The 25886-nt window shown below is 49.3% G+C and overlaps 1 protein-coding gene across 1 annotated transcript in view; it reads right to left on the bottom strand.

Moving 5' to 3' along the window:
• The window catches only part of NTN4 (netrin 4), a 49885-nt gene extending 24483 nt beyond the window's left edge, over window positions 1-25402 (bottom strand). The window contains exons 1-5 of the mRNA XM_068113123.2: window positions 25251-25402; window positions 23567-24102; window positions 8192-8455; window positions 2850-2976; window positions 437-625 (exon numbers count right to left, since the gene is read on the bottom strand). Of these exons, the coding sequence (XP_067969224.2) occupies window positions 437-625; window positions 2850-2976; window positions 8192-8455; window positions 23567-24102; window positions 25251-25320 (1186 nt within the window). The 5' untranslated portion in view covers window positions 25321-25402. The remainder of the gene's footprint in view (window positions 1-436; window positions 626-2849; window positions 2977-8191; window positions 8456-23566; window positions 24103-25250) is intronic.
• Window positions 25403-25886: the final 484 nt, after the last annotated feature.

The following is a 25886-nucleotide window of genomic DNA, read 5'->3' as shown; positions in this document are numbered from 1 at the left end:
TGAAATAAAAATCGCAATGAAAATTTAGGTAAAAACAGTAAACGCATCCATAAAATAAAATTAAACCTAAATTGATATCTGGCAGGAGGTTGGTGATGCTTGCCTATAATCATAAAATTTCTATTTATTATGTACCTACGTACGAAGCACGGTTTTTTATTGCTTCACAATATGTAAGCATACCCCACTAATAAGTGGATACATCTCGGGATAGGCCGAATGGTCTCCTTCTGTGCTTAAGTTTCCTCCCATATTGTTGTGTGAGTTGATTGGCTAAAATGAATAAATCAGGAAAGAGAATAAAACATAGGCACAGAGTGAATACAGCATGCAAAAAGATGAACGAAAACTATGAGCAGGATTACTTGTGAATGAAGAATAAACAGATTGAGCAACCCAGGTCTTTTCGCCACTGAGAAATGTATGTGAAGCTTACGTTTACACACGTGGATCGAGGATAGAGGTTGGGACGGATCACGGTGGAAACCAGGTCGACATCGATGGCAGTGCCGTCCTTGAGTGTTGTCTCGGCAGCCGTCACATACCCCGCCACTCCGGTTTTGTGATGCTCGCCAAAGAGCGGGATCAAAGTGGCAAAGACTGGCATGGTTGTGGCAATGACAGGCTGGGTAGAAGGTGGGTACCAGGCATGTGGCAGTGGGTGAAAGGGGTTACCAGGTCAAAGTTTTGAAAAAAAACAGTTGAAAGTCATCCTAAGGATGCAGTCTCCCTGAATTGCCTTGACGCATTCTCATTCCTCGTTCTGACTTGATGGCCGTGACAAAATAATGAATACCAAGCCGATCAAACTGTCTTATTTCACCTTGGCATCACTGCCAATCAATTGACAGCCATTATTCCACTAACAAAATTGGTATTGGGGGTGTTGTCAAGGTCAGTTCTCTTTGTCGCACTCTGGCTGTGCTTTTCCTTCCTGCGTATCAATAAGGAGTTGAAGATAAAATATGGTAGGGGGAGATGTTGGAGAAGGAGATAGGGGAGCTTGTATCCACGTTGTCAAATGTGCACAAAAATAGTAAATACAGTTGATAGTTTTGTTGACTGGCAAGCTGAAAGCACAACAGAGCTTTTTATACATAGTAACCCACAACTTACAAGTGAAAAACAAATTGAACATATTTCAGCAAATTAATTAAAAATACAAAACTAGAATATCTTGGTTGAATAAGTGTCCACACCCCTTATAATTGCAATTGTAAATTATCTCAGGTGTAACCAATCACCTTCAAAATCACACACAAAGTTAATTGACCTCCACCTGTGATAAACTGTAGTGATTCTGATTATTTCAGAATAAAATCAGCTGTTCCTGTAGGTTCCCTCTGTGAGTAGTGCATTTTACAGCAAAGACTCAACCATGAGCACCAAAGGTGCTTTTAAAAAATCTCTGGGATAAAGTTGTGGAATGGCACATCAGGGTATGGGTAAAAAAATATTTCAAAAGCCTTAGGTATGCCTTGGAGAACAGTCAAGACAATCATTAAGAAATGGAAGGCGTATGGTACCACCAAGACCTTGCCTTGATCAGGTCGTTCCTCCAAACTGGATGACCAAGCAAGGAGACTGATCAGAGAAGCCACCAAGAGGCCTATGGCAACTTTGAAAGAGCTACAGGCCTTTATGACAAAGACTGGTCACTGTGTGCATGTGACAATATCCCAAGCACTCCACAAGTCTGACCTGTACAGTAAGGTGGCAAGAAGGAAGCCATTACTCAAAAAAGCCCACCTTGAGTCCCGTTTGAGGTGTGAAAAAAAAAACCACTCCATAGATTCTGAAGCCATCTGGCAAAACGTTTTGTGGTCTAACGAAACCAAGATGGAACTTTTGGCCTAAATGCAAAACGTTACATTTGGCACAACCCCGTTGCAAACGTTACAAAACGTTACATCACCAAAGAACACCATCCCGACTGTGAAGCATGGTGGTGGCAGCATCATGTTATGGGGATGTTGCTCATCAACAGGGCCTGGGGCACTTGTCAGAATAGAAGGGAAAATTGATAGAGCAAAATACAGTAAAATCCTCGAGGAAAACCTGCTGTCCTCTGCAAGAAAGCTGAAATTTGGACAGAAGTTCACCTTTCAGTATGACAACAACGCGAAGCACACAGCTAAAGCTGCAATGGGGTGGCTAAGGAACGAAAACATAAATGTCCTCGAGTGGACCAGTCAGAGCCCCGATCTAAATCCAATCCAAAATCGGTGGCATGACTTGAAAAGTTCTGTCCATCAATAATCCCCACGCAACTTGACTGAGCTTGAACAGTTTTGTGCAGAAGAATGGGCAAATATTGCCTAATCAAGGTGTGCAAAGTTGGTAGAGACCTATCCCAACAGTCTCACAGATGTAATTGCTGTCAAAGGTGCTTCCACCAAATATTAACTCCGGGGGATGGACACTTATCCAACCAAGATAATCTAGTTTTGTATTTTTAATTACTTTTCTGAAATTTGTGGAATTTATTTTTCACTTGGAAGTTGTGGTTTACGATGTGTAAATAAAGGTGGGAAAAGTCTGATTTAATGCAATCTAATTCCAGGCTATAAGGCAACAAAAGGTGAAAAATTTGAAACGGGTTGTAGACTTTCTATAGGCACTGTATGTTTGCTTGTTGAGGTGCTGATGCCAATGCTCTATTTTCCTTTCCTAAACCTGGTTGAGTTACCCAACACAAAAGGCACACTTAGTCAGGCCCACTTAAAAACACTTGGTTCACATACCTGAATGTATAAATATTGCTTGGATCAAAAGTTTTAATCGCATAAAATCAACTGCAATATAATTGAAAGAAATTTGGTTCTCTAAACCTTCAGCCAAGATTTTACCTTGGCATGCGTTCACTTCCTCAGTCTTTCCATTTGCCGGTTGCCATGGTCGATCATTATACAGTGATTTGCACATTTGGCAGTGATATCCTGTGGTGTAATGTTTGCATTCACACCTTCCATGCACCTAAAAGAGAGAAAGAGATCTTTAGAAGTTATTCAATTCATAATTTAATTTAAAAAGCATTGGTTGCTGAGAAACATGCACATTGATTGGCCAAATAAATTACACAATGTATCTGACAGGTGGTTGGATCACCTCTGGACTGAATGACATCAGCAAAAGGATGTGCCATCAATTCCACTTGATATTATTCCTATAGGGAGGATGGGATTACTTCCTTCAAAGTAGATGAAGATGTAGATCAGTCCTGATGTGACAATCTGACAGGCCAAAGATTAGTCTCTCACTTCTCCCATTAAAAGTATATCTAAGATTGATGAACAATTTTGCTGGCTGGGTTCACATCATTCTGCACCACGTGGCCACTTTGATTCTTCTCTTTCACTTATTGTGAAGTAAACTGAAATTTTTACCACTTCAACTTTTTTTTCTTCTTTTCTTTATCTTCCCGGTGTGTACCCCGGTTTAGAATAGGTACACCGTATCCCCGCGCATCGTAAGAGGCGACTAAGGGTTGGCGCCAGGAAGGGCATCCGACCATAAAAACATTTCCTCAAACAGGAAACCATGATTGTCATGGGGCCCACAAGGCTAACCCCTGCTCTAGCAGGGAAAATGGCCTTAAAAAAACGATCATTCATTCATTCATTCATTCAACTTTTCTTTATCTACACCTGCTAAGTGGCTTGGAACATCAGTGACTGTAATCCACAAAATTTTTTTTTTTTTTTTTTTTTTTTTGTATACTGAATCGAGGCTCGTGAAAGAGCTAACATTTATTTCACAAACAAATCAACCAGACAAACAAAATATACAAAAAGAGGGAGCGGAAGACAAGATGGGGAGAGAAGGGGAAGCACACAACCACAACATTTGAGAGCAGGGAGAAGTGTGGGAGGGAGAGGGCTTGGGGGCAGGAGGCATGGGAAGGGGAGGGGGGGGGGGGAGAGGTATAAAACACAAGGGGACCGAAATTAGCGGGGGTAGAAAAGATCAAGGTTTTGGATGGGGGAGGATAAGAGATGGTGGTGAACAGCTGTTTTAAAGACCTGGAGGGTGGAGTGGGATTGAAGAGAAGAGTGAGTGAGGTGAGGTGAGTGAGGTGATTGAAGAGTGAGGGAGTTTGTTCCAGAGGCAGGAGAAAAGAGGAATGAAGGAGTGAAGGTGAGCACAAAGTCTTGATTTTGGCAGTTTAACCATAAGAGGCTTGCAGGCAGATCTTGTGCGACCTGTAGGAATATTTCGGGGACAGAGCCCAGAGAGAGCTGGGGGGGGGGGGGCAAGGCCAGAGAGGAGTCTGTAGAAGACGGAAAGACCACCAACCTGCCTGCGGTGAGTGAGTGAAAGGCCCTTGGAGTTAGCTTCATCGCGGGAGATTCCAATGATTCTGAACGCTTTGGTTTCAACAGCGTGAAGACGAGCTAGGTGTGAGGCAGGAGCACCAGACCAGAGGGGAGAGCAGTATTCCATAGAGCTGCGGATGAAAGCCTTGTATGTGGTGAGGAGCTCAGGTGTGCCAAGGAAGGACTTCACACGACGGAGGATGCCCAGTCGGCGACTGGCTTTGGAGGCCAGATTTGAAATGTGGTTTTCCCAGGAAAGATCATGGCAAATAGTGAGACCCAAAAACTTGAGTGACAGAACTTCTTGGAGAGGATTATTCAGAAAGTGGATGGGAGGGTTTTCCAGTCGGTCTTTTCGGAGAGACATCGTAAGAGTGTGAGATTTATCAGGATTGAAAGACATGTTCCATTTGTTTGCCCAGTCTGTGATTTTGTCCAGGTCTGCAGAGTGAGGAGGCTGCAGACTGCCGATCTGAGGGATGAGGAATGGAGCGACAGAGAGTAGAGTCGTCAGCCAAGAGATAGAGAGGATTTTCAAGAGAGTCAGAGAGATCATTGATGAAGACCAGAAAAAGCACAGGGCCCAGAACACTACCTTGGGGAACTCCAGCCTGAACAGGAAGAGGAGATGAGAGAAACCCATTCAGGGCCACACGTTGACTACGACCAGAGAGGAAGTCCGCCAGCCATACGTGGAGATTTCCATGGATACCAAAGGAGGAGAGTTTGGTGAGCAGAGCAGGGTGCCAGACCGTATCGAAGGCACGTGAAATGTCAAGGGAGACAGCTCTAATTTCCTGTTTGGCGTTGAGGACCTCCATCCATTGTTGAGAAAGCAGAAGCAGTATGTCCAGAGTAGAGTGATCAGGTCTGAAACCAAATTGATGATCAGAGATCAAGCCATTGGAGAAGAGGAAAGATTTCATATCTGAAGCAATGATGAATTCCATGACTTTGCTGATAATTGGGAGAAGGCTGATTGGTCTGTAGTTGCTGGGATCTGTTTTTGCACCTTTTTTGTGCAAAGCGGTGATGTTGGCTGATTTCCAAGCAGATGGCAGATGACCTTGAGCAAAAGAGAGGGTGAAGAGAACAGAAAGAGGGAGTGAAAAAGCGGAAGAACATGATTTTAGGACCCATGGACTGATGCCGTCAGGACCAGTTGCAGAATCAGAGTCGAGGGTTGACAGAAACTTTTCCACCTTGTCAGGAGGAAAGGACACAGAGTCCAGGAGCAGCTGGGTACGACTGGGTACGGTGGGTACAGAGAGGGATGGGTTTGGGACACAAGATTTAGAGGCAAACACAGAGTTGAGGCATTCAGCTTTTTCACTTGCGGAGTCAGCCATTACGCCGTTTGAGGTGAGGGAGGGGATGGAGGGGGAACAAACACCAGAAACAGATTTGACCAGACGCCACCAGGATTTGGAAGAGGGAGACAGATAAGAGAGTTCGGTCTTGAGAACGGTGAGATATTGTTTCCTGGCTCTCCTGAGGGTGGACACACACTTGTTTCGGGCTTTGTGAAAGGAAATGAGATTTCCTTCCGTTGGATTTGCTTTCCAGGAGACGAAAGCAAGTTGTTTCAGGGCAACAGCCTCACCACAAGATTCCGTGTACCATGGACGGGAGGAAGGGTATGACAACTGAAGACGAGATGGGATAAATCTGTGCATGAGAGAGAGCAATTTACTTTGAAAGAATTCCCAGGATGAGTTGATGTCAGAGGCAGTAGAGATGGGAGACCAGTCCAGATGATTGATGGCTGCTTGAAGACCATGCCAGTTGGCCTGAGTGAAATGCCAGACTCGACGACGCTGAGGAGGCTCTCTGAGAATGGTCAGAGAGATGTCCACTTTGACAAGCACATGATCAGATGAGCCGATTGGAGCAGATGAAGAGCAGCAGACATTTTCAGGGAAGTTAGTCATAACCAAATCCAGAAGAGAAGATGCTCCGTTGACTGAGATCCGGGTCGGGAAATTGACAGATTGTGTCAGTCCCAGTGAGTCGCAGAAGTCCTTTGCTGAAGAGCCATGGCTGGTGAGAGAGGTACCCACACCCAGCCAACTGGCATGGTGACAATTGAAATCACCACATATGAGGAAGAGAGAGTTGGGATGGGTCGATAGAAGTTGGTCCATATTATCAGACAGCGAGATGTAGATGGAGTCATCGCTGTTTGGTGGACGGTACAACACACATATGAACAAAAGGTGGGAGCGAAGGGGAAGCCGTAGCCAAAGGTATTCCTGGGGGTGAGGTGGAGAGAGAGCAGTGGAGGGCGAGTGAGGAAGAGTTTTTTTTATAAAGATAGCAACCCCACCTCCAGGACGAGGCTCAGGTCTATCATACCGGAGGAGGGAGTAACCTGGGAGAGATACCAAGGCATCAGAGACATCATGAAGGAGGAAAGTTTCTGTTAAGCAGATCACATCTGGTTTGTCAGAAGCAACCTGTATGGAGAGATCAGTCAAGTTTGAGCGAAGGCCCCGGATGTTTGAGGTCCATACCGTTAATGAAGAGGAAGGGGGAGCATCGGGTCCAGAACAGGGGGGGGGGGGGGGTAGGGTAAGATGTGGAAGAGGAGGAAGAGGTAGGGAGAGCTGTTGAAGGTGTGTCAGAGATTTCAGAGATTTCAGAATAGCTTGGAGAAAGGGAAGAATGGGGCGGACAAAGGGTTTGATGGAGATTGGGTGAGGCACAGTGAGGTGTTATTTGAGGAGGGGGAAGAGCGAGGCAGAAGGTTGGGGGAGATGAAGGTGAAAGTTGGAGGGGGGAAGAAGCAGGGAGGATGCTTTGAGGAGGAGGGGTGAGAGGGGAGTCTAGGAGGGGAGGAGCGAGGGAGAGTCTCGGAGGGGAGGGGTGTGGGGGGAGTTTAGGAGGGAGGGGAGGGAAGGGGCAAGGGGGGAAATTTGAAAGGGATGGGTGATGGGGAGGATTTGGAGGGGAGGGGTGAGATTCGATTTTGAAAAGTGTATGATTCATGGGAAACGAACATTTTTTGCAAAATGAGTTTGAGACCTTCGAGTCAAAAATACGTTTGAGGACACTGAAGGAGGGGTGGAGTTCTGGATAGTTTAGGGAATGTAGAAAGGAGGAACTGTAAGAGATGGTATTATATATATTTTTTGGAATGAATAGATTTGGTGAGCAAGACGAAAGCATCCTTTTGTAGGAGAAGAAGAAAAGGGTGTTATAATATATGAGAGAAAATAGTTGTTCAGGGGAGAGATTATACATTTCTAACCACATGATCGTGCGATCGCGAACAACGTGAACGAAGAACGAACGAACAAATAAGAACAACAAATAAACGCATAAGACCTGGGAAGGAAATATTTTTTTGGGGGTTTTTTTTTTTGAGTAGAGATATTAAACAAGGAGGTATGGGGTGAACGACTGGGACGAAACAGAGAACGAAAATAATTGCAGCGCATTCGACGAATCACTGAGAGAAAAACAAAACCACAAGGTCGGAGACGGTACGGTAGCCTAAGCCTACGAGTACTAGGCCGCAGAATACTCGATACGCATTAACCGACGATTGTGTATACATGTACGAAAAATTAGCACCGAAATTTTTCCAAAAGATACGCTATAGGTACATACACCGAAAGATAGATACAGTCTCGACAAAAACACAATTGTGAAAGATCACTTAGCTTCGAAAGCGTGAGCGCATGGAACAGCTTCGAAAAGACGTGACCTCGCCGTGATCTCGCGACATCTCCCAAGATAGTACGTAGCATGAGAAAGTGTTCTGTATATCTTGGCCGAGGTCTGTCCGCGTATTAGTAAGAAGCAGAAAATTTTTCCACAATCTAACATGAGTTGCCTTAAAAGGGCAACCAATGAAAAAAATATATACATACCGTGATATGATGACCTTCACCGGGGGCTGGGATGCACCGTTGGGCATGCCCGTTGCAAAAACAAGTCCCGAAGAACATCAGGTCATACAAGGAAATGTGTGAAAAAGGAAGAGGGTCCTGGCAGCCTTTCTTTTGCAAGCAATGCAGAAGAGGTTGTGGTCGCAGCACCCGTAGACGGAGGTTAGTTACCACCAGCAGCTTCTGGGCAGTATCACTGTATGGGTTCTCAAAGTGATTGTTTGGCATCATTGCACGATATATCACCTGCACAAGGACAGTTTGTAGAACCATACTCAAAAGATTGTGACAAATACAAGTACATTTCAGAAGCCTATACAAAGATAATTCCTTGTGTTTTAAGAGAAAAAATGGCAGTGAAGAGAAGAAAAGGGAAGGAGATGGCGTTGTTGACCTGAGGAATAGACTCATAACTCATGGTGTTATCAAACAGCAACAGTTGGAGCACAAAAAATACACCATTGTGTCAAATGGAAATCGCTGCTTCTATTGATAGATGGCCGTGATGAAGCAACTACATTACCAAAGTAATTATGACAATGAGAAAACTAGAACGGCACTCAGTAGAGCGCATACCTCCGCTGGGCTAAACAGTTTACGGGTTGTGTCCCACCGATAGGCCGGATCTGGTTCCGGACCTGGACCAAAATCTAATTGGCTTGTTCTTGTCATCTAACCAACTCATCCACCAAGTTTTGTCATAACTCGCCGAAAACTTTTTGAAATATCCTGCTCGATATCGTTTTTGGCCCCATCTCTCAATGTTGAAGAGTCACTTAAAAATTTTAAAAAATGTCATGTCTGGATTCGGATCCTCGCCAATATCGAATTAATTTGGCCTCGTCACACACCCAACCTGTCCACAAAATGTCGCCTGAATCCGTCCACAACCTTTCGAGATATCCTGCTCACAGACAAACAACCACACAACACAGACAAGGGTGAAAACAATACCTCCATCCACCTTAATTGGCAGTTTATAAACATGGTTATCAATTCATAACTATTCATTTGATTTCCAAAATAATGGCTTTAACATAATCACTTTGCATCAAAGTGTGGGAGAAATCAGGAACAATATTGCACAGGTTTTCAATACTTTTGGCCTGCCTGTATTATTTTAATTCTCAGCGTGACCGGTTGTCTTACATTTTCTAAGAACATTACTCATAGGTGACTTGAAAGGGCACAATTATCTGAACCTCTGGCACCTACTAACCATTCCATGTTGAAGGTCATCCATCTCTTTACCTTGTAGCATCGTATTGCAGTTGCGTTTCAAGAGATACTGCACAGTTTTATAAAGACATGCTGCTTTGCAGAATGGCGAAAACCAAAAAAAAATCCATTCTCTTGGGTTATGTCTCGATATTTGCATGATGTGTTCATGGAATTGGGCTTTGTTGCATTTAAATGGATATAGGATTACATTTTATTACCTCTAATTGTTTGCTGTGTTCGGTAGAAATAGGATGTTCAAAATCCAGTTTATTTAATTGCAATAGATATTTCACATGCCAAAGATTAAAAACAATTGTTCTGACTTCGAGTTAAGCCAGAATCGGTGGTGTAATGGTTGGAGCGTACGCTCCGAGTCTGGGTGTCAGTGGTTCAAACCCTGGCCGAATGGTATGAAAGACTTTAAAATGGTACGTGCTGCTTCCTTGCTTGGGATTCATCAGTTAAAATGATAGAGCACGGACAATTCCCATAGGTTGGTATCCATGGGGTGGAGGAAATTCTTCCTTAGGAAATGCTCCACTGAGCGCGGTGAGAAATGTGGCACCAGTGTTGTGACGTCGCTGGTACCCAGAGTGCCCCGGGAAGTGAGGGCACTTCCCCCAAGCTCAGTGGCTGTGTTTGCCTCACATAACAGTTCTGTGTTGTGTCTCGTGTATTTGTCTATACATCCATGTGTGCGAGATGTGCATGTGTGGCAGCTCTACTACGAGCCTTGGATACTGTAAAAGGAAAAAGAAAAAAAGGGAAAACCTTTAATAGGCATTGGGTGAATGAAGGAGGAAGTGACAGGCAAGTGCTGCTGTGCCAGATGCCACAATCAAAAGAGAGGGAGGAAAGAAACTAACATCTCACTCAAAAATCAACTTGCATATCCTGTTCAATTGGAAATATGACTGGTACCTATTTACCATTGTGTGTCCGAAAAGCACACAGCAGTGCCTGATGTGTGCACAGCAGAGAGAACAGAATATGAGCTCACCAATCAATGAATATGACAAATGGAACAGAAAACGAGTGTGATGTAACTGGGAAACACCCGATAATGGAGGCAGATCATCATAGTTTGCAGAGTTGGGTACAGTGGGTGCCAGAGCAGGAGAGCATGGTTTGTTGCTAGCACAGTGGTCAAGGGCTGAACAAGGCCTGAGTTCTGGGAAGGAATACTACTACTACCACTACTACTACTCCTACTTCACTAACAGCTCTAATTATTCCCATCTTATTGTGGGTCGGGCAGGGAATGTTTTTGACATAAATCTTTCATGAACCAGCTTTTATGAAATTTGTTCTTCAATTCCTTAATCCGCTCAACAAAGGTGGGGAGTTTTCGAGCTCTAGTGTGATTAAAGGTATTCACATTCTCTAGGTGACTTGAGCAACCTGGACTTTGAGAGGCTTCATCTCCAATGCGATTTCTAACCTTCTGGCCTCCATTTCGGCCTCAATCCTTTTTTCTTTTCTTTCTGCCTCACGCCCTTTATCTTGTTTCCCTGTTGAACCTTTTGGTCTACATTTCAGCTTCGAGCCTTTTACGTTCAACACGCCTTTCAGCTTCAGTAATCTTGGCCTCTTTCAGCCTGAGCCATCCATTGTCGCTTTTCAGGGCTCTCTTCTCCCTCTCAAGATCCTGCTGTTCAACCACAAACTGTAGCAGTTATTTGCCTTATAATCCCAAATTGCTTCAGATTGCAAACAACCTCTTCACATAACCTCAGCACAAACTTATACACTTAGATGGAAATCTACACTATAGCCATGACCACTCATAACAGTGCATTCCTGTTACCTTCACTCTCCAAAGTTTTGTTAGGGTTCGTTTTGATCACTCATTTCATGGACATTTTCCCAAACACCACTGCACAGTCAGCAGATGCAGGGACAGCACACGGCTCACACCCTTTCCACTAAACAATGTGCCAGTTTGATAAGCCCTACAGCCACCACCGTTAGAATGCTCCTCTCGCCTTCTCCTCCACATACACAGACCGTCACCCCTCGCATAAGTACAAAACACACACAAGGCTCTACCGGCCTTGACATGCTTGCAATGAATCCTCGAACCATCGAGGAGAAATGAAAGATCGTGCTCTATCTGTGCTGCTGCGGGAACTCTTGTCGCGCTCATATACAATCCATGTCACAGTCAACGCCGCCAGTGAAAAGATCGATCTGACATGAACCCCCAAATGTCTTTGATGAATCAATGTCCAACCAATAATCAGGCATAGTCCAAACTTGTGTTTATTCAAACGATAAAACACAAACGATACATGAATACACTGGGTTGGCACTGCACACAGAAAAGCAATTGATGACTCACTTTCTAGTCGATCTTGGCTCTGCTTTTCCACTTGTATGGACTGCTAATGAACATACACAAAAGACCCTTCCTCTCGTAAATATAAGATAGTTCCATATCTAGAAATGCTCAATACTGTAAGATTATTCCATATCCAGAGGCAGATAGAACTTCCCTGAACACTCACGGTCTTACCACAGGTGGTACGTCTACACATCCGGTCCTGTGTCTACACAGCATGTTTGATATCAAGGAACGAGTCACCTAAATCGGAAAGAATATTGCTGAAGGGGTATGACAGGATCCAGTGGGTACTATATGTGGAAGAACTGATACTCCATGATACAGGAATTGGTGGAGGTTGTAAATAAAATGGGAACATCTAATAAACAAAAACCACGTGTAGGCACGAGATGGCATGGTATCAGTCCCATTCTGTATTCCCAACATGCATCTGCATTAATGCTAATATTGTAGTGCAGATACCCGTAAGTATGCCATGTAGTCTGGCGATTGACCACAATCAGTTGAGGTTTGACATAAAAGCAAATGCTTTCTGACCATAAACTTTGCAATTTATGGAGAGTGGGAAGGTGAGGGGAAGGGGGCGTTAAGAAAAATTTCGGGCATTAACCCCTCATCGGAGCTGAAGGGTTAACGCCTGAAAGGTCAGCTTCTGCTTCGTTCCCATGTTGTTGGCATTGTAATGAAATTGTGTCTAAGTTGAACCCAGGTGTTATGCCGCCTCTGTCCACTGAGGGGCTTCTATAAGAATTCGGACGGACAGCGCTCCGATCATTCCTGTGACATTTATTCTGTGTGATGTAGTGCATACTCAGATGGTGCGTGTTACTCTTGGTTCTAAGCTTGCTTGTACGAATTGCAAATCCATTACTTACTTCTATGATTACTGAATACTGATATGTGGCTTGTTGGTTTCTTACAGGTATTGCTAGAGATCGATTCTGAATTAAACTCACGATTCGAGACAATGTTGTAAATCTGATTTTTACAACAATTAATTCAGAATCTTCTCTTGTCTTGAACGGGATCATCATGACTCACAAGTTGATACAAGTTCCGATCTTTGGAGCGGACCCTCAGGCGCCGGACACGTCTGCTCAGCTCCTGCATTGGCTGAAGTTACTGACCAGCCATCTGGACGCACAGGAGGAGCTCGTCGATGTAACTAAGCTCGCGGTGCTGCACTCCCACGTGAACCATACGGCATACACGTACATATCCCAGTGCGCTACGCACGATGCGGCCATGGAGGAATTGAAACACATCTGCATCAAGACTCGAAGCATGGTCTATACTCGATATCTGCTCGCATCTCAGCGACAAGATCCATCGGAGACCATCGACCATTTCGTTCAAAAGCTACGCCGATTAGAGAAGGACTGTGCTACTGAGACACGAACCCCTGCACAAGTATCTGATGATTTAATGAGAGATTCTTTTGTTTCTGGGATTTATTCCCCAATCATCAGACAACGATTGCTTGAAGAAGAAGAGTTGACGCTGGAGAGAGCTCATAAGCTCTCGCTCTTGTACCAAGAAGCTCAAGTTCAAGCCGAAACGTACGACCGACCGTACGTCACTGCAGGTTTAATCGGCGGGACATGACCGGAGAGAGCTACCATGGAGCACACGGATGCTGCCCCTCCACCGGAATCGGGGACAACAGACACTCTCGAGGATCTCGACCCGAGTGTGACAGCCACTGCCGCGGCCACTCCCTCAGCCAGAAATAACGTTACGTGCTTTTTCTGCAGGAACCAGAACCATTTAAGGTCAGTTTGTCCGGCTAGAGAGCCGAAATGTCATTCGTGTTCTCGGAAGGGTCATTTTGCGAAGGTTTGTCGCTCGTCACGGGGCCGGCGACCTCGCTCGACTTTGAATGTGATTCTCTCTCCGCCCGAACAACGACCGGCGCCACGCGCGGCTTTGATTGAGATCACCCCTGCACGCGGGCCCCGTGTTGCACGCGCAACCTTGACTGTGACCGAGGCCCCGACAAAACAAGTGGCGCGCTCATGCCTGTTCGCGGCCCGACCGTCCTTGACTGGAATTGTTTCGACGCCCAGCCTACGTCCGACTTTGGCACGATCGACGCGAGCTGGCGTCGGATCCCCACGCGTGGCTCGAGCGGCCACCTATCGACGGCTCGACCGACCCACATTCGGATTTGCCCTGATGGAGGATGCCAGCTGGCATCGGCTCCACACGCGTGGCTCGAGCGCCACCTATCGACGGCTCGACTGACCCACGTTTGGCTTTGCCCTCACGGCGGACGCTAGCTGGCGTCGGCTCCACACGCGTGGCTCGAGTGCCACCTATCGACGGCTCGACCGACGCACATTCGGCTTTGACTTCACGAAAGACGCTAGCTGGTGTCGGCTACACACGCGGGGCTCGAGCGCCCCCTCTCGACGACTTGACGACTGCAGGACCACCTGGCTTGTCCAGCGCGGTTATTCCACTATTGATTGCGGGGCAACATGCAAATGCCTTAATCGACACGGGATCGATGGATAGCTATGTTGATTTACGACTCGTTCAAAAGCATGGGTGGCCGATTCTCAGGACAACACGCCGAATCTTCATGGCATCCCAAGGGCTATGGCTCCGCACTCGAGGAGAATGCCGACTAAAGCTTGTGATTAATGGTCGCATGTTTCCAAATGTGCATTTAATGGTCTTACCAGCGTTATGTGCGGAAGTGTTGCTGGGACATGATTTTCTCTGACGGCATGAGCGTTTGGAAATGGAATTTGATGGTGCTGATACTCTTGCTGTGTGTGCTCTTGCAGGGATGGAAATTGAACAGCTGTCGCTGTTCCCAAATATGACTACTGACTGTACACCGGTTGCCATTAAATTGCGACGCTATTCCCGGGCTGACACGCAATTCGTTGCTGAGGAGACGGCGCAACTATTAAAGGAGGGTATAATCAAACCTAGTCGATCGCCTTGGAGGGCCCAAATTTTGGTAGTGCAGACCGCCATGCACCGCAAACGCATGGTAATCAACTACTCGCAGACGATCAATCGGTTTACACAATTGGATGCCTACCCACTCCGGGGAATGGATTCTCTGGTTCAACAGGTTGCACAGTACTCGGTCTACAGTACTTTATATCTTCGTAGCACGTATTATCAGATTCCAATCTCCGAGGCCGATCGCATCTACACCAGGTTTGAATCCGGACAAAGGTTATACCAGTTCACCCGTCTGCCTTTCGGGGTCGCAAATGGGGTTCCTGCTTCCAAAGGGCCATGGACGACCTCATTGCTAAGGAGAACTTAACCGATGTCTTCGTTTATCTGGATAAACTCACGGTTTATGGGTATGACAAAGCACATCATGATGCTAATCTGAAGCGCTTCCTCGAGGTTGCGCCCAAGTATCGACTGACTATGAACAAGGCTAAATGTCGCTATTCCGCTCAAACGATAGATCTCCTGGGGTACACCGTGACCCACGGCACTATCACTCCGGACAAGGAGCGACTGCGACCCTTGCTCGACATGGCCCCACCCCATGATCGTGCTTCTTTGAAGCGTGCTCTTGGGCTTTTTGCTCATTACTCTAAGTGGGCACAAAATTTCTCTGAGAAGCTTCATCCACTTGTGGATTGCAAAGAGTTCCCCATGGCTCACGCTGCTAAGGCTGCTTTCCATGGCCTGACGTCCGACATAGCTGGCGCCGCTGTGTCGACGATTGACGAAAACAATATTTGTATTTGAAAACATAAACATATTTGCTTAGCAGATGTTTTCAGATCATCACGGATCAACAGAGTGTTGCCTTTATGTATGACACACGCCATGCTCAACGCATTAAGAATGAGAAAATCACTCGCTGGCGGATTGAGTTGGCCGATTTTTGTTACACTATCAAGTATCGCCCGGGAGGGATAACCTCGTAGCGGATGCATTATCACGGCCAGCGGTGTGTGCAAGCCTCACCTCTTTTGAGGATCTGCGCGTCCTTCATGACACATTGTGTCATCCCGGCGTGACGCGTTTAGCTCATTATGTGCGCAGTCGTAATTTGCCCTATTCCATTGAGGATATTCGTCGGCTATGTCGGACTTGTTCCGTTTGCGCTGAACTCAAACCTCGCTTCTACAAACCTCGGATGGGTACGCTGGTCCAGGCCACTCGGCCGTGGGAGCGATTGGCTATGGACTTCAAAGGGCCCCTGCCGCCTTCGTGTCTACCGTCTTGTCAGGGCATACCGGCTTCGGGCAGTTCTCGTTATTTTCTCACGATAGTTGATGAGTTCTCCAGATTTCCCTTCCTGTGCGGCGATATCACCGCTGCCACAGTTATCTGGTGTCTGCGGGAGTTGTTTTCTATGTTTGGGAACCCGGAACCCGGCTATGTCCATACTGATCGTGGAGCAGTGTTCTTGTCCCAGGATGTGAAAGCATTCTTGCTCCAGCGGAATATCGCTTCAAGCTATACTACTCTGTATAAGCCCCAGGCGAACGGTCAGGTGGAACGCTTTAATGGCATTATTTGGAAAGCCATTGCTCTGACCCTTAGGTCTAACGGACTAGGGTTGGACCGATGGACCTGGGTGGTACCCACCATGCTCAGCTCGATCAGGACTTTATTGTGCACCGCTACTAATCAAACTCCCCACGACCGTATGTTTCGTTTTTCACGTTGTTCTGGAGGTGGCCGTCCTTTGCCGGGCTGGCTGGCTGTGCCCGGACCGGCTTTCCTCGAGCGAACCGCGCGTTTGAGTAAGTACGAACCCCTCGTCGACAAGGTTCGTATTCTCCAAGCCAACCCCAAGCACACTCGAGTGCTGATGCCGAATGGATGTGAGTCTACCATCTCGGTACGTCATCTTGCCAAATGCGGGGATACTGTTGAGCCAGACTACGGCACGGTTAATCCGACAATGGAGAATTTACCGGCTATCCCACCGCCACATGTGCCCGATCCAGATGGCTTTGTGGGGCCACCGCCGTCACCCGAGTTTGGTGATCATTCCGATGCGGGGGATTTCGGTCCCGTGGATGTGGCACCTGGTGCCTATCAGACACGTGCCGGGAGAGAAATTCGCCGCCCCGACCGCTATGGCTGGACTGACTGACATGGACTGGTGCTGCCTGATATTACTCTGCTGCTAACTAATGTTTCTATGCTGCTATGACTTGCTAGCTTGACTTCCGCCACTAGAGTTAGTGTAGTTTTAACGTCGGGGAGAATGTAATGAAATTGTGTCTAAGTTGAACCCAGGTGTTATGCCGCCTCTGTCCACTGAGGGGATTCTATAAGAATTCGGACGGACAGCGCTCCGATCATTCCTGTGACATTTATTCTGTGTGATGTAGTGCATACTCAGATGGTGCGTGTTACTCTTGGTTCTAAGCTTGCTTGTACTAATTGCAAATCAATTACATACTTCTATAATTACTGAATACTGATATTGAAGGAGCCGGGGCTCCCACGTCGATCGGAAGAATGGACGCGACAAAAAGCTAGAATTCATCTGAGTTGCTTTAATGAAATCAAACACTCAGGCACTCTGAAAAACCGTTTATCAGTCAGCAATATATATCTATTCCGCCAGGGGGTTTGCCCAGGCCCGGCGCCAGGGGGCGTGGCCCAGCGTCCTGGCTGCGGCCTGGCAAGTTGAGCGCGGGCCTGGGCGTTCTGGACGAGCCCGGCATGGTGATCGCTCCGCGTCCTTGATAGGTGCAAGGCGATTGTGAAAACTCAGCGGCAGCCGCTACACACGTCCCCCCAGAATCGACTTGCACCGGCAGGGTCAATTTGAGGGGGGTCCTGATGACCCGGCCGAAGCGACCCCTGGCGGGTCGTGGGAGGGGGTCCGGTGAGGTGGTGGGCGGTCGAGTGGGGGGCACCGTGGACGGGGGACGGCCTCGCCGCGGCGGAAGGGCCACCCGTGGTGGGTGGTCGACGTCCACGTGCGCCGGCTTGAGGCGGTCCACAGCAATCCGGTCCGACCTGCCGCCGATGTCGATGACGAACGACTTGTCGTCCCGTCGCAGCACCCGGAAGGGCCCGTCGTACGGCGGCTGGAGTGGCCACCGATGTGCGTCGTGACGCACAAAAACATACTCCGCTGTGCGGAGTGCTGGGGGGACGTAGGACTGGGGGTCACCGTGGTGGGATGTTGGCACGGGGGCAAACCGTCGGGCGGCCTCCTGGAGGTCCGAGCGCTGGTGAGCTGCGGACCAGGGACTGGTAGCGTCGGGCACAAATTCGCCCGGGACGCGTAGCACCTGGCCATAGACAAGCTCCGCGGTGGATGCCTGGAGGTCCTCCTTGGGGGCCGTGCGAAGGCCCAAAAGGACCCACGGCAGCCGGTCGGCCCACCCGACGTCTTGAAGGCCGGCCATGAGCGCGGCCTTCATGGAGCGGTGGAATCGCTCGCACAACCCGTTTGCTTGGGGGTGGTAGGCCGTAGTATGGTGGAGCTTGATCCCCAGGTTGCGGGCGACCGCGCCCCACAGCTCGGAGGTGAACTGTGGACCGCGGTCTGACGAGATGTCCGCCGGTGCGCCGAAGCGGGCGACCCAGGTGGCGATGAAAGCCTGCGCCACGTCGGCGGTGGTGGTGGAGACGAGGGGAACGGCCTCCGGCCACCTGGTGGTCCTGTCCACCATGGTGAGCAGGTGTGTGAACCCCCGTGACGGGGGGAGGGGGCCCACCAGATCCACGTTGACGTGGTCGAAACGTCGTTCGGGCACGGTGAAAGGTGCCAGCGGGGCCTGGGTGTGTCGGTGGACCTTGGCCCGTTGGCAGGCCGTGCAGGCGCTGGTCCAATCGCGGACGTCCTGACGAAGGCCGTGCCAGACGAAACGCGCCGACACCAGCTTCTGGGAAGCTTTCCGGCCCGGGTGGGAAAGGCCGTGGAGGGAGGCGAAGATGCGGCGTTGCCAGGCGACGGGCACGATGGGGCGAGGCTGGCCTTGGGAGACGTCGCAGAGCAGGACAGTGTCCGCGCAGGGGATGTCGGCCAGGCGGAGGCCCGTGTCCGCCGCCCGGAGGGCTTGCACCGTGGTGTCGGTGGTTTGGTCCGCCGCCATAAGCGCAAAATCCACGCCCAGGTGGACCGCGTTCGCGCTGGCCCGGGAAAGACAGTCGGCCACGGCGTTGTTTTTGCCGGCGACGTGCCGGATGTCCGTGGTAAACTCCGACACGGCGGAGAGGTGGCGCTGTTGGCGGGCCGACCATGGCTCCGTGACCTTGGCCATGGCGTAAACCAACGGCTTGTGGTCGACGAACGCCGTGAAAGGTCGGCCCTCCAGGAGGTGGCGGAAATGGCGGACGGCCAGGTGTAGACCGAGGAGCTCCCGGTCAAACGTGCTGTATTTGAGCTCGTTCGGCCGGAGCTGCCGGCTGAAAAAAGCGAGTGGCTGCCAAACCCCGTTCACCCATTGCTCATGTACGGCGCCCACCGCGTAGTCGGAGGCATCCGTGGTGAGGGCGATGGGAGCGTTGAGCACCGGGTGAGCGAGCAGTGTTGCGTCGGCGAGGGCCCACTTTGAGCCTTGGAAGGCCGCATCCATTGCTGCGGACCAGGCGATGTCGTGCTTGGCCGGCATGCCCCGGAGGGCTTCGTAGAGGGGCCGCATGAGCTGAGCAGCGCGGGGCACGAAGCGGTGATAAAAATTCACCATTCCCAGGAATTCCTGCAGGGCCTTTATGGTGCGGGGACGCGGGAACGTGGTGATGGCCTCGACCTTGGTTGGCAGCGGCACGGCCCCGTTCTTGGTGATGTGATGGCCCAAAAAATCAACGGCCGTCGTGCCGAAGTGGCATTTGGCCGGGTTGACGATGAGGCCGTGCTCGCTGAGGCGCTCGAACAGCGTCCGGAGGTGGAGGAGGTGCTCGGCCCGGGACGTGCTGGCGACGAGGATGTCGTCCAGGTAAACGAAAAGGAACGGCAGGTCACGCAGCACGCCGTCCATCAAGCGCTGGAACGCCTGAGCCGCATTCTTGAGACCAAACGGCATCCGCAAGAATTCGAATAAGCCGAACGGCGTGATGACTGCCGTTTTAGGGACGTCGGCCGCCCTGACAGGTACCTGGTGATATCCCCGTATGAGGTCAATTTTCGAAAAAATGACCCGTCCCGCCAGACGGGCGGAGAAGTCTTGGATATGCGGGATCGGGTACCTGTCGGGGGTGGTAGCGTCATTGAGACGGCGGTAGTCACCACACGGGCGCCATCCACCCCCCGGCTTTGGCATGATGTGCAGTGGCGAGGCCCACGCGCTATCGGAGCGCCGCACGATGCCGAGGTGCTCCAACGCGTCGAATTCGGCCTTCGCTACGGCGAGCTTGGCTGGGTCGAGGCGGCGGGCCCTGGCGTAGACCGGCGGGCCCGTGGTTGGTATGTGGTGCTCGATCCCATGCCGTACTGCGACGGCCGAAAACGTCGGCCGCGTGAGGGCCGGGAACTCCGTGAGCAGGCGAGCAAACTCGTTCGCCGCCGGGACGGCGCATGCCAGCTCGGTCGGCGCGGAGCTGCTCAATGTGCATACCAGGGAGCTGAAGGTTTCAGCGTTGATTAAACGACGCCGTTGGACGTCCACCAGCAGTCCGTGTGCGCAGAGGAAGTCGGCGCCTAGCAGAGCCACGGGCACGTTGGCGGTTACAAACGTCCAAGCAAAGCGTTGGCCGCCGAAGCAGAGGGTGACGTTGCGCGGGCCGAAGGTGCGGATAGTCGATCCGTTGGCCGCAACTAAGGAGGGGCCGCAAACCGCGGATTGCCTGTCCTGGTCAGAGGCGGGTATGACGCTCAGTTGGGCGCCGGTGTCGCACAGGAAGCGCCGTCCGGACGCTTTATCCGTGATGAACAGTAAGTTGCCCGTGTGGCCGGCGCTCATGGCTGGTAATGAACGCCGGCCCGGCCGTTTCCCGGCCTGCCGAAGGTGCACGGGGGTCGGCATGTCCGGGCCTTCTGTCCGAACCTGGCATGATAGTAACACCACGCTTGGTCAGGTGGAGGCCTCGGTCGTCGTGCCGGAGGTGGTCGGCTCGGTAGAGCGGCCGCCAATGGCGTCGGCAGTTCGGCCGTCGACCGTGCCGGGTGCTCGGGCGCCCTGGGTGTTGCGTCGGACGGCGGTGGGTCCCATGTCGCCGCTACGATGCGCTGTCCTGCGGCGGAGATCTTGTCGGCTTCTCTGGCAAGGGCCCGGGGATCTGTGATCGTCGTGCTTGCCAGGGCGAGGCGTACCGGGTTAGGCAGCTGACGGAAGAACAGCTCCCGGAACAGGAATGCCGGAGAGTGCTCGCCGAGCAGTGAAAGCATGTAGTCCATGCGCTCGGAAGGGCGCGTGTCGCCGAGCTCAGGCAGATCGAGCAGGCGCCGTGCGCGTTCCGCTGATGGGAGGGCGAAAGCATCGAGGAGCAGCTTCTTAATCGCGCCGTATTTGTCAGCGGCTGGCGGGCTTTCGAGGAGGCTCAGGGCGCGGGCCGCGGTAACCGACCCGAGCGCAGCTACCACATGGTGGAAGCGGGTGTCGTCGGCCGTGATGCCTCGCAGGGCGAACAGGGACTCCGCCTGTGCGAACCAAACTGCCGCGTGAGCCTCCCAGAAGGTAGGCAGTTTAAGGGCGACTGCCGTGTCCATGTCGATAGGTCACCAATGAAGGAGCCGGGGCTCCCACGTCGATCGGAAGAATGGACGCGACAAAAAGCTAGAATTCATCTGAGTTGCTTTAATGAAATCAAACACTCAGGCACTCTGAAAAACCGTTTATCAGTCAGCAATATATATCTATTCCGCCAGGGGGTTTGCCCAGGCCCGGCGCCAGGGGGCGTGGCCCAGCGTCCTGGCTGCGGCCTGGCAAGTTGAGCGCGGGCCTGGGCGTCCTGGACGAGCCCGGCATGGTGATCGCTCCGCGTCCTTGATAGGTGCAAGGCGATTGTGAAAACTCAGCGGCAGCTGCTACAATATGTGGCTTGTTGGTTTCTTACAGGTATTGCTAGAGATCGATTCTGAATTAAACTCACTATTCGAGACAATGTTGTAAATCTGATTCTTACAACAGGCATGTCTCAATGAACGTCCTGTTGAGTTCATTCGGCGTTGTACTTGTCCGCCGACGCAGATCGGCACTAGCCTTCACAAACAAGACTAGTTCTTCATTACACATTCACAGTAAGAAATGTGCTGCTATTGAACAACAAAAAAAAAAACGCAAGACCGCACAGTTGGATGGAATCCAAAGCGAAGAGATATGTGAAATTAAAATGTTGGAAACAAGTGATTTGACATTTCAGCCCCATGGCAATTATTACTTGTATGTATTTGTTTTTGGACCAGTAAAAAAGGCTGTACAGGCGTAGAGTCCTAGCCAAGTGCGGCTGGGGTGCCGTGATTTCGACTTTCGGGAAGTTGGAGTATAAGTCTACAAAACACTTGGAATCACGGTGGGTAAGGATATCGGATCGAGAGGAAAGCAGTTGATGGGACGTGGAATCCTGAGCGTTCCACACATTTCTGCTATGAGCATGCAATTTTGCCCTCATGGTATTTTTTTTGCTGTTGTGGCATGTTCAGGAATGCAGCATGGGTGAGGGGGGTTGGGATGGGGTGGAGGGGGGGGGGGGGCGGGGGGTGGGGGGGGGTGGTGAAACGCCTTCATCAAACCACAGCAATTATTTACTTGTGGCAAAGTGTATGGCTTTGAAGGATAAACTTGAGGTTCACAGTAGGAAATTCTTGGCGCGACGTTTATCAAGTGTTATCAGACTGCAGCCTTTGGCACTTTTAGACTGCTGTGAGCGGCACCATACAGAGACACGCAGTAATGGTCTGGGAACTCAGAATCTTCGAGGCATTTGGGGTCAGGAAAGATCACCTCAAGGAACTTTTGATAAACAGTAAAATACAAAGGGTTCCTTGATGGGCAGGTATGAAAAATATATATATTGCAGTTGAAAATCATGGAGCCCTAAAATCACAAGAATCTTTCATGGATGTCAGAGGGCATCTTTCTGTCGAAGAGACATCGGAAATTCAGAAAGAAAAAGGAAGAAAGGGAAAGTCCTTTGTCGAAGTACAACATCAAAATTAAGTCGAGCGCATGGGTACGGATGGTCAAAGAGTAAAGAAAAGATTGTTTTTCTCCTGTTTGGTCACTTACTAGTTCTGTTGTGGCTACACGTTAATGCTTGTGGCATCCGCTGCAAGCAGTTTCTGCAAACGCTCCACCATCTGGCAGGACTCGTATACACACATGTTTTAGGGACAAGGCACCGGTGAGTCATGTGGATGGCAGGACGTGTTTAATCTCCAAGGATCGTAGGTTCTGAATCATTTTCCACTGCCTGGATTATCATCGTTTAGCCTTCAGCATAAACTCCTGAATCAGGACCACGACAATGCACCGGGTACTTGGACCTAATGCAACAGAATTACTTTTAGGTAAATCAGTTTCCCCAATATTTATTTAAATGTTCGTTACCAACGCCACCACAGTTCTACCCTGCATCGTCGGTAATCGAGGAGAGCAAAAATGTATTTCGGCCTTGAATCTAGCTGCACATTCAAAACTTGCTGGATTCAAAGAACCTTGTTTTACAAGTCTCTTTCAAACATTCATAACATCATGAAGATCTTAGCTTCTTGTTTATCACTATTTCCAGTTGTAACTAAGCGATGATGTCATCATCCAAAATATTTTTAGAAGGGATTGTTCATTAACTGTGGGTCAGATTATATATTAGAGGGCATTGTAGAACAATTGTTCTAGCCACGTACAGATGCTCTGTTAGGCTGTGCTATGAATAACCGGGCCTGCTTTGCTCACCTCCCCTTGCGTGCAAGGTTCGGGGTCGGAGTACCGTGACGTGCAAGGTGCTCCAGTCTCTTCAACATCATCCGCGAGGCCAAACTCTTGGAGGCAGTTTGGGGCGAAAAACTTATACACGTGCCAGGATCTGCCACCATCAGCTGACCGTTCGAGCACCATAACCGCCGGCCTCGATGATCGGAAGATGGCGACCATGTGTGTGAAGACGAATGGTTTTCCGAGGTCCAAGCTCAGGACCTCGTGCTTTGCCCCTGTTTTTGACTGCCACCATGTCCACGGTCGGTGAAACGGAGAGTCTGTCATTGCCCAGGGACCGTGAATTCGAGCTTTGCACCTCTCGCAATGGGCCAAGCACCTTCCAGTTGTCCTGTTTGTGGTTGTGTCAGACAGAAAGCTGCAGGTCTGCCTCGATTGCACCCTGTTGGTCCAACACTGTGTAAGAGTGACGATTTTGCGACCTGCCGCAAGGTTTCCAATTGGAGGACTACATGGCTGGTCTCTGCAACGTGATTCCTTAGTACTGAAACGATGATCTAAAGGGATGAGATTTCGGAAAGGTACAAAAAAGGGAGGTTAAATTGTTCAAGAGTGATCAAGACCATCTCTGACGTCACCAAAAGCTTAGACTAGACCCTGCAGCGGATTTAAAAAAACAACTATATTACATTTCAAGCTGTAAAGATAAGACGTCATTATTATATATAACATAATTCGGAAAGGTACAAAAAAAGGGAGGCTAAATAATTGTTCAAGACCATCTATGACGTCACCACAAGCTCAGCCAAGACCCTGCTTGGATTTTTTAAAGCAACTATATTACATGTCAAGCTGTAATGATGTGACGTCATATATGTGACGTCATGTAATGATGTGACGTCATGTGACGTTATATATATATATATATATAAAACAGAACGGCAATAAATCATGAAAATAAATAAATCCTGACACCCAATAATAATTAATTCAACTAATCAATAAATTAATAATAATTTAATAAATAAATAATGTAATTAAATATAATATTAATATAAATATAATTAAATATAATAATATAAAATAATAAAATAATAATAAATAAAGAAAGAATTAATAAATTAATTAATAATAATTGATTCGTACACGACCTGATGTTAGATAAACAGAAGGTGATTTCGCCGGGAATTTGTAATTAGGTCAGTGTACTGGGGATGTAGCTCACGTACTCTTCGCGACAGACACCATGGGAGGATGTTTATAAAATGTGCACCAACTTTTGCTGGCGAACCGGACACCCGGCTTAACGTTTCTCCGAGGATACCGAGGGACGGCGCACTTTATGAACCAATGAATACGCCACTCATGTCACGTCATTCAAGCTTCCTTTTGTGTTGTGGATTCAATGGTGGTCCCGATGTAACGGTCGTTCATGGTCGCGGCGCCCTCTACCGGCGCGCGCGCTTTCGTGTACGGAACGCGCGCTTCCAAATGTGTGCAGATCGTGCAGTCGAAGTGGGACACACTGGGTTCGGAAGGTAAATTCATTACCATGTTAAAGGTCAGACGTTAGAGAGCGAGCGTACGTGCTGCGGCAAATGTCCGATTAATATAACGTACCAAACTAGGTAGAGCGTGCAGCGAGAGGTAAGGGAGGACCTGCGCAACGTTATCCTGCGGACCCCTCTTTACGGTGCGTCCTGACCTGCGTGCGCGGGCACGGCTCCGTCCTGGAGCACGAGGAGCAGCACGAGAAGCGCGGCACCACGGGCCATGCCGCAGACCTGGGCCGGGCCGACGCCGCTCGATCCGCAGCCCCGGGCGACGACTCTCCGTTGATCGTCGTGCTCGGCGGGTCGAAGTGCGCGGGTTCTGGCTCCGGAGGGGAGGGGCGAGGAGGGAGCGCGTGTGCGAGGGGAGGGGCACGGGGTGCCGAGTGCCGTCGCTTGCACGTTTACCTCAGATAGTAAACGACGTGAGAGCGCGCGTTTATCAGTCTTCCGTTGTGACTTTCATTTCTGATGTGAGCAAAAATATTTTCAATTGTGCCGTTAAAAGGTTGATATTTTCGAACCCTTTGGTGGTTTTGTGCTTTGGGATTCAGGTGGAGACATATTCTCATTGATTAGGGTGCCTCTGATGACGTCATCGTCTCACATGATGGCTTACGCTGGATTTTAAACAGTTGTCGATTGATGAATTGCGGACTTAAGATGCCAGGAAGATTAAGAATATCGACATCGGTTTACAGTCCAACTTTTTGATCCTCAGTTGCGTTTTCACGACTTTCGTGCAACTTCGGCCATTTCTTGGACGTCACAGCCTGAGATCAGATACTAAG

The sequence above is a fragment of the Myxine glutinosa genome, chromosome 4 (assembly GCF_964187855.1).
Source record: "Myxine glutinosa chromosome 4, kmMyxGlut1.1, whole genome shotgun sequence".
NCBI lineage: Eukaryota > Metazoa > Chordata > Myxini > Myxiniformes > Myxinidae > Myxine > Myxine glutinosa.
Note: the sequence above shows the minus strand (reverse complement) of the source record. Positions and strands in the feature narration are given on the sequence as shown.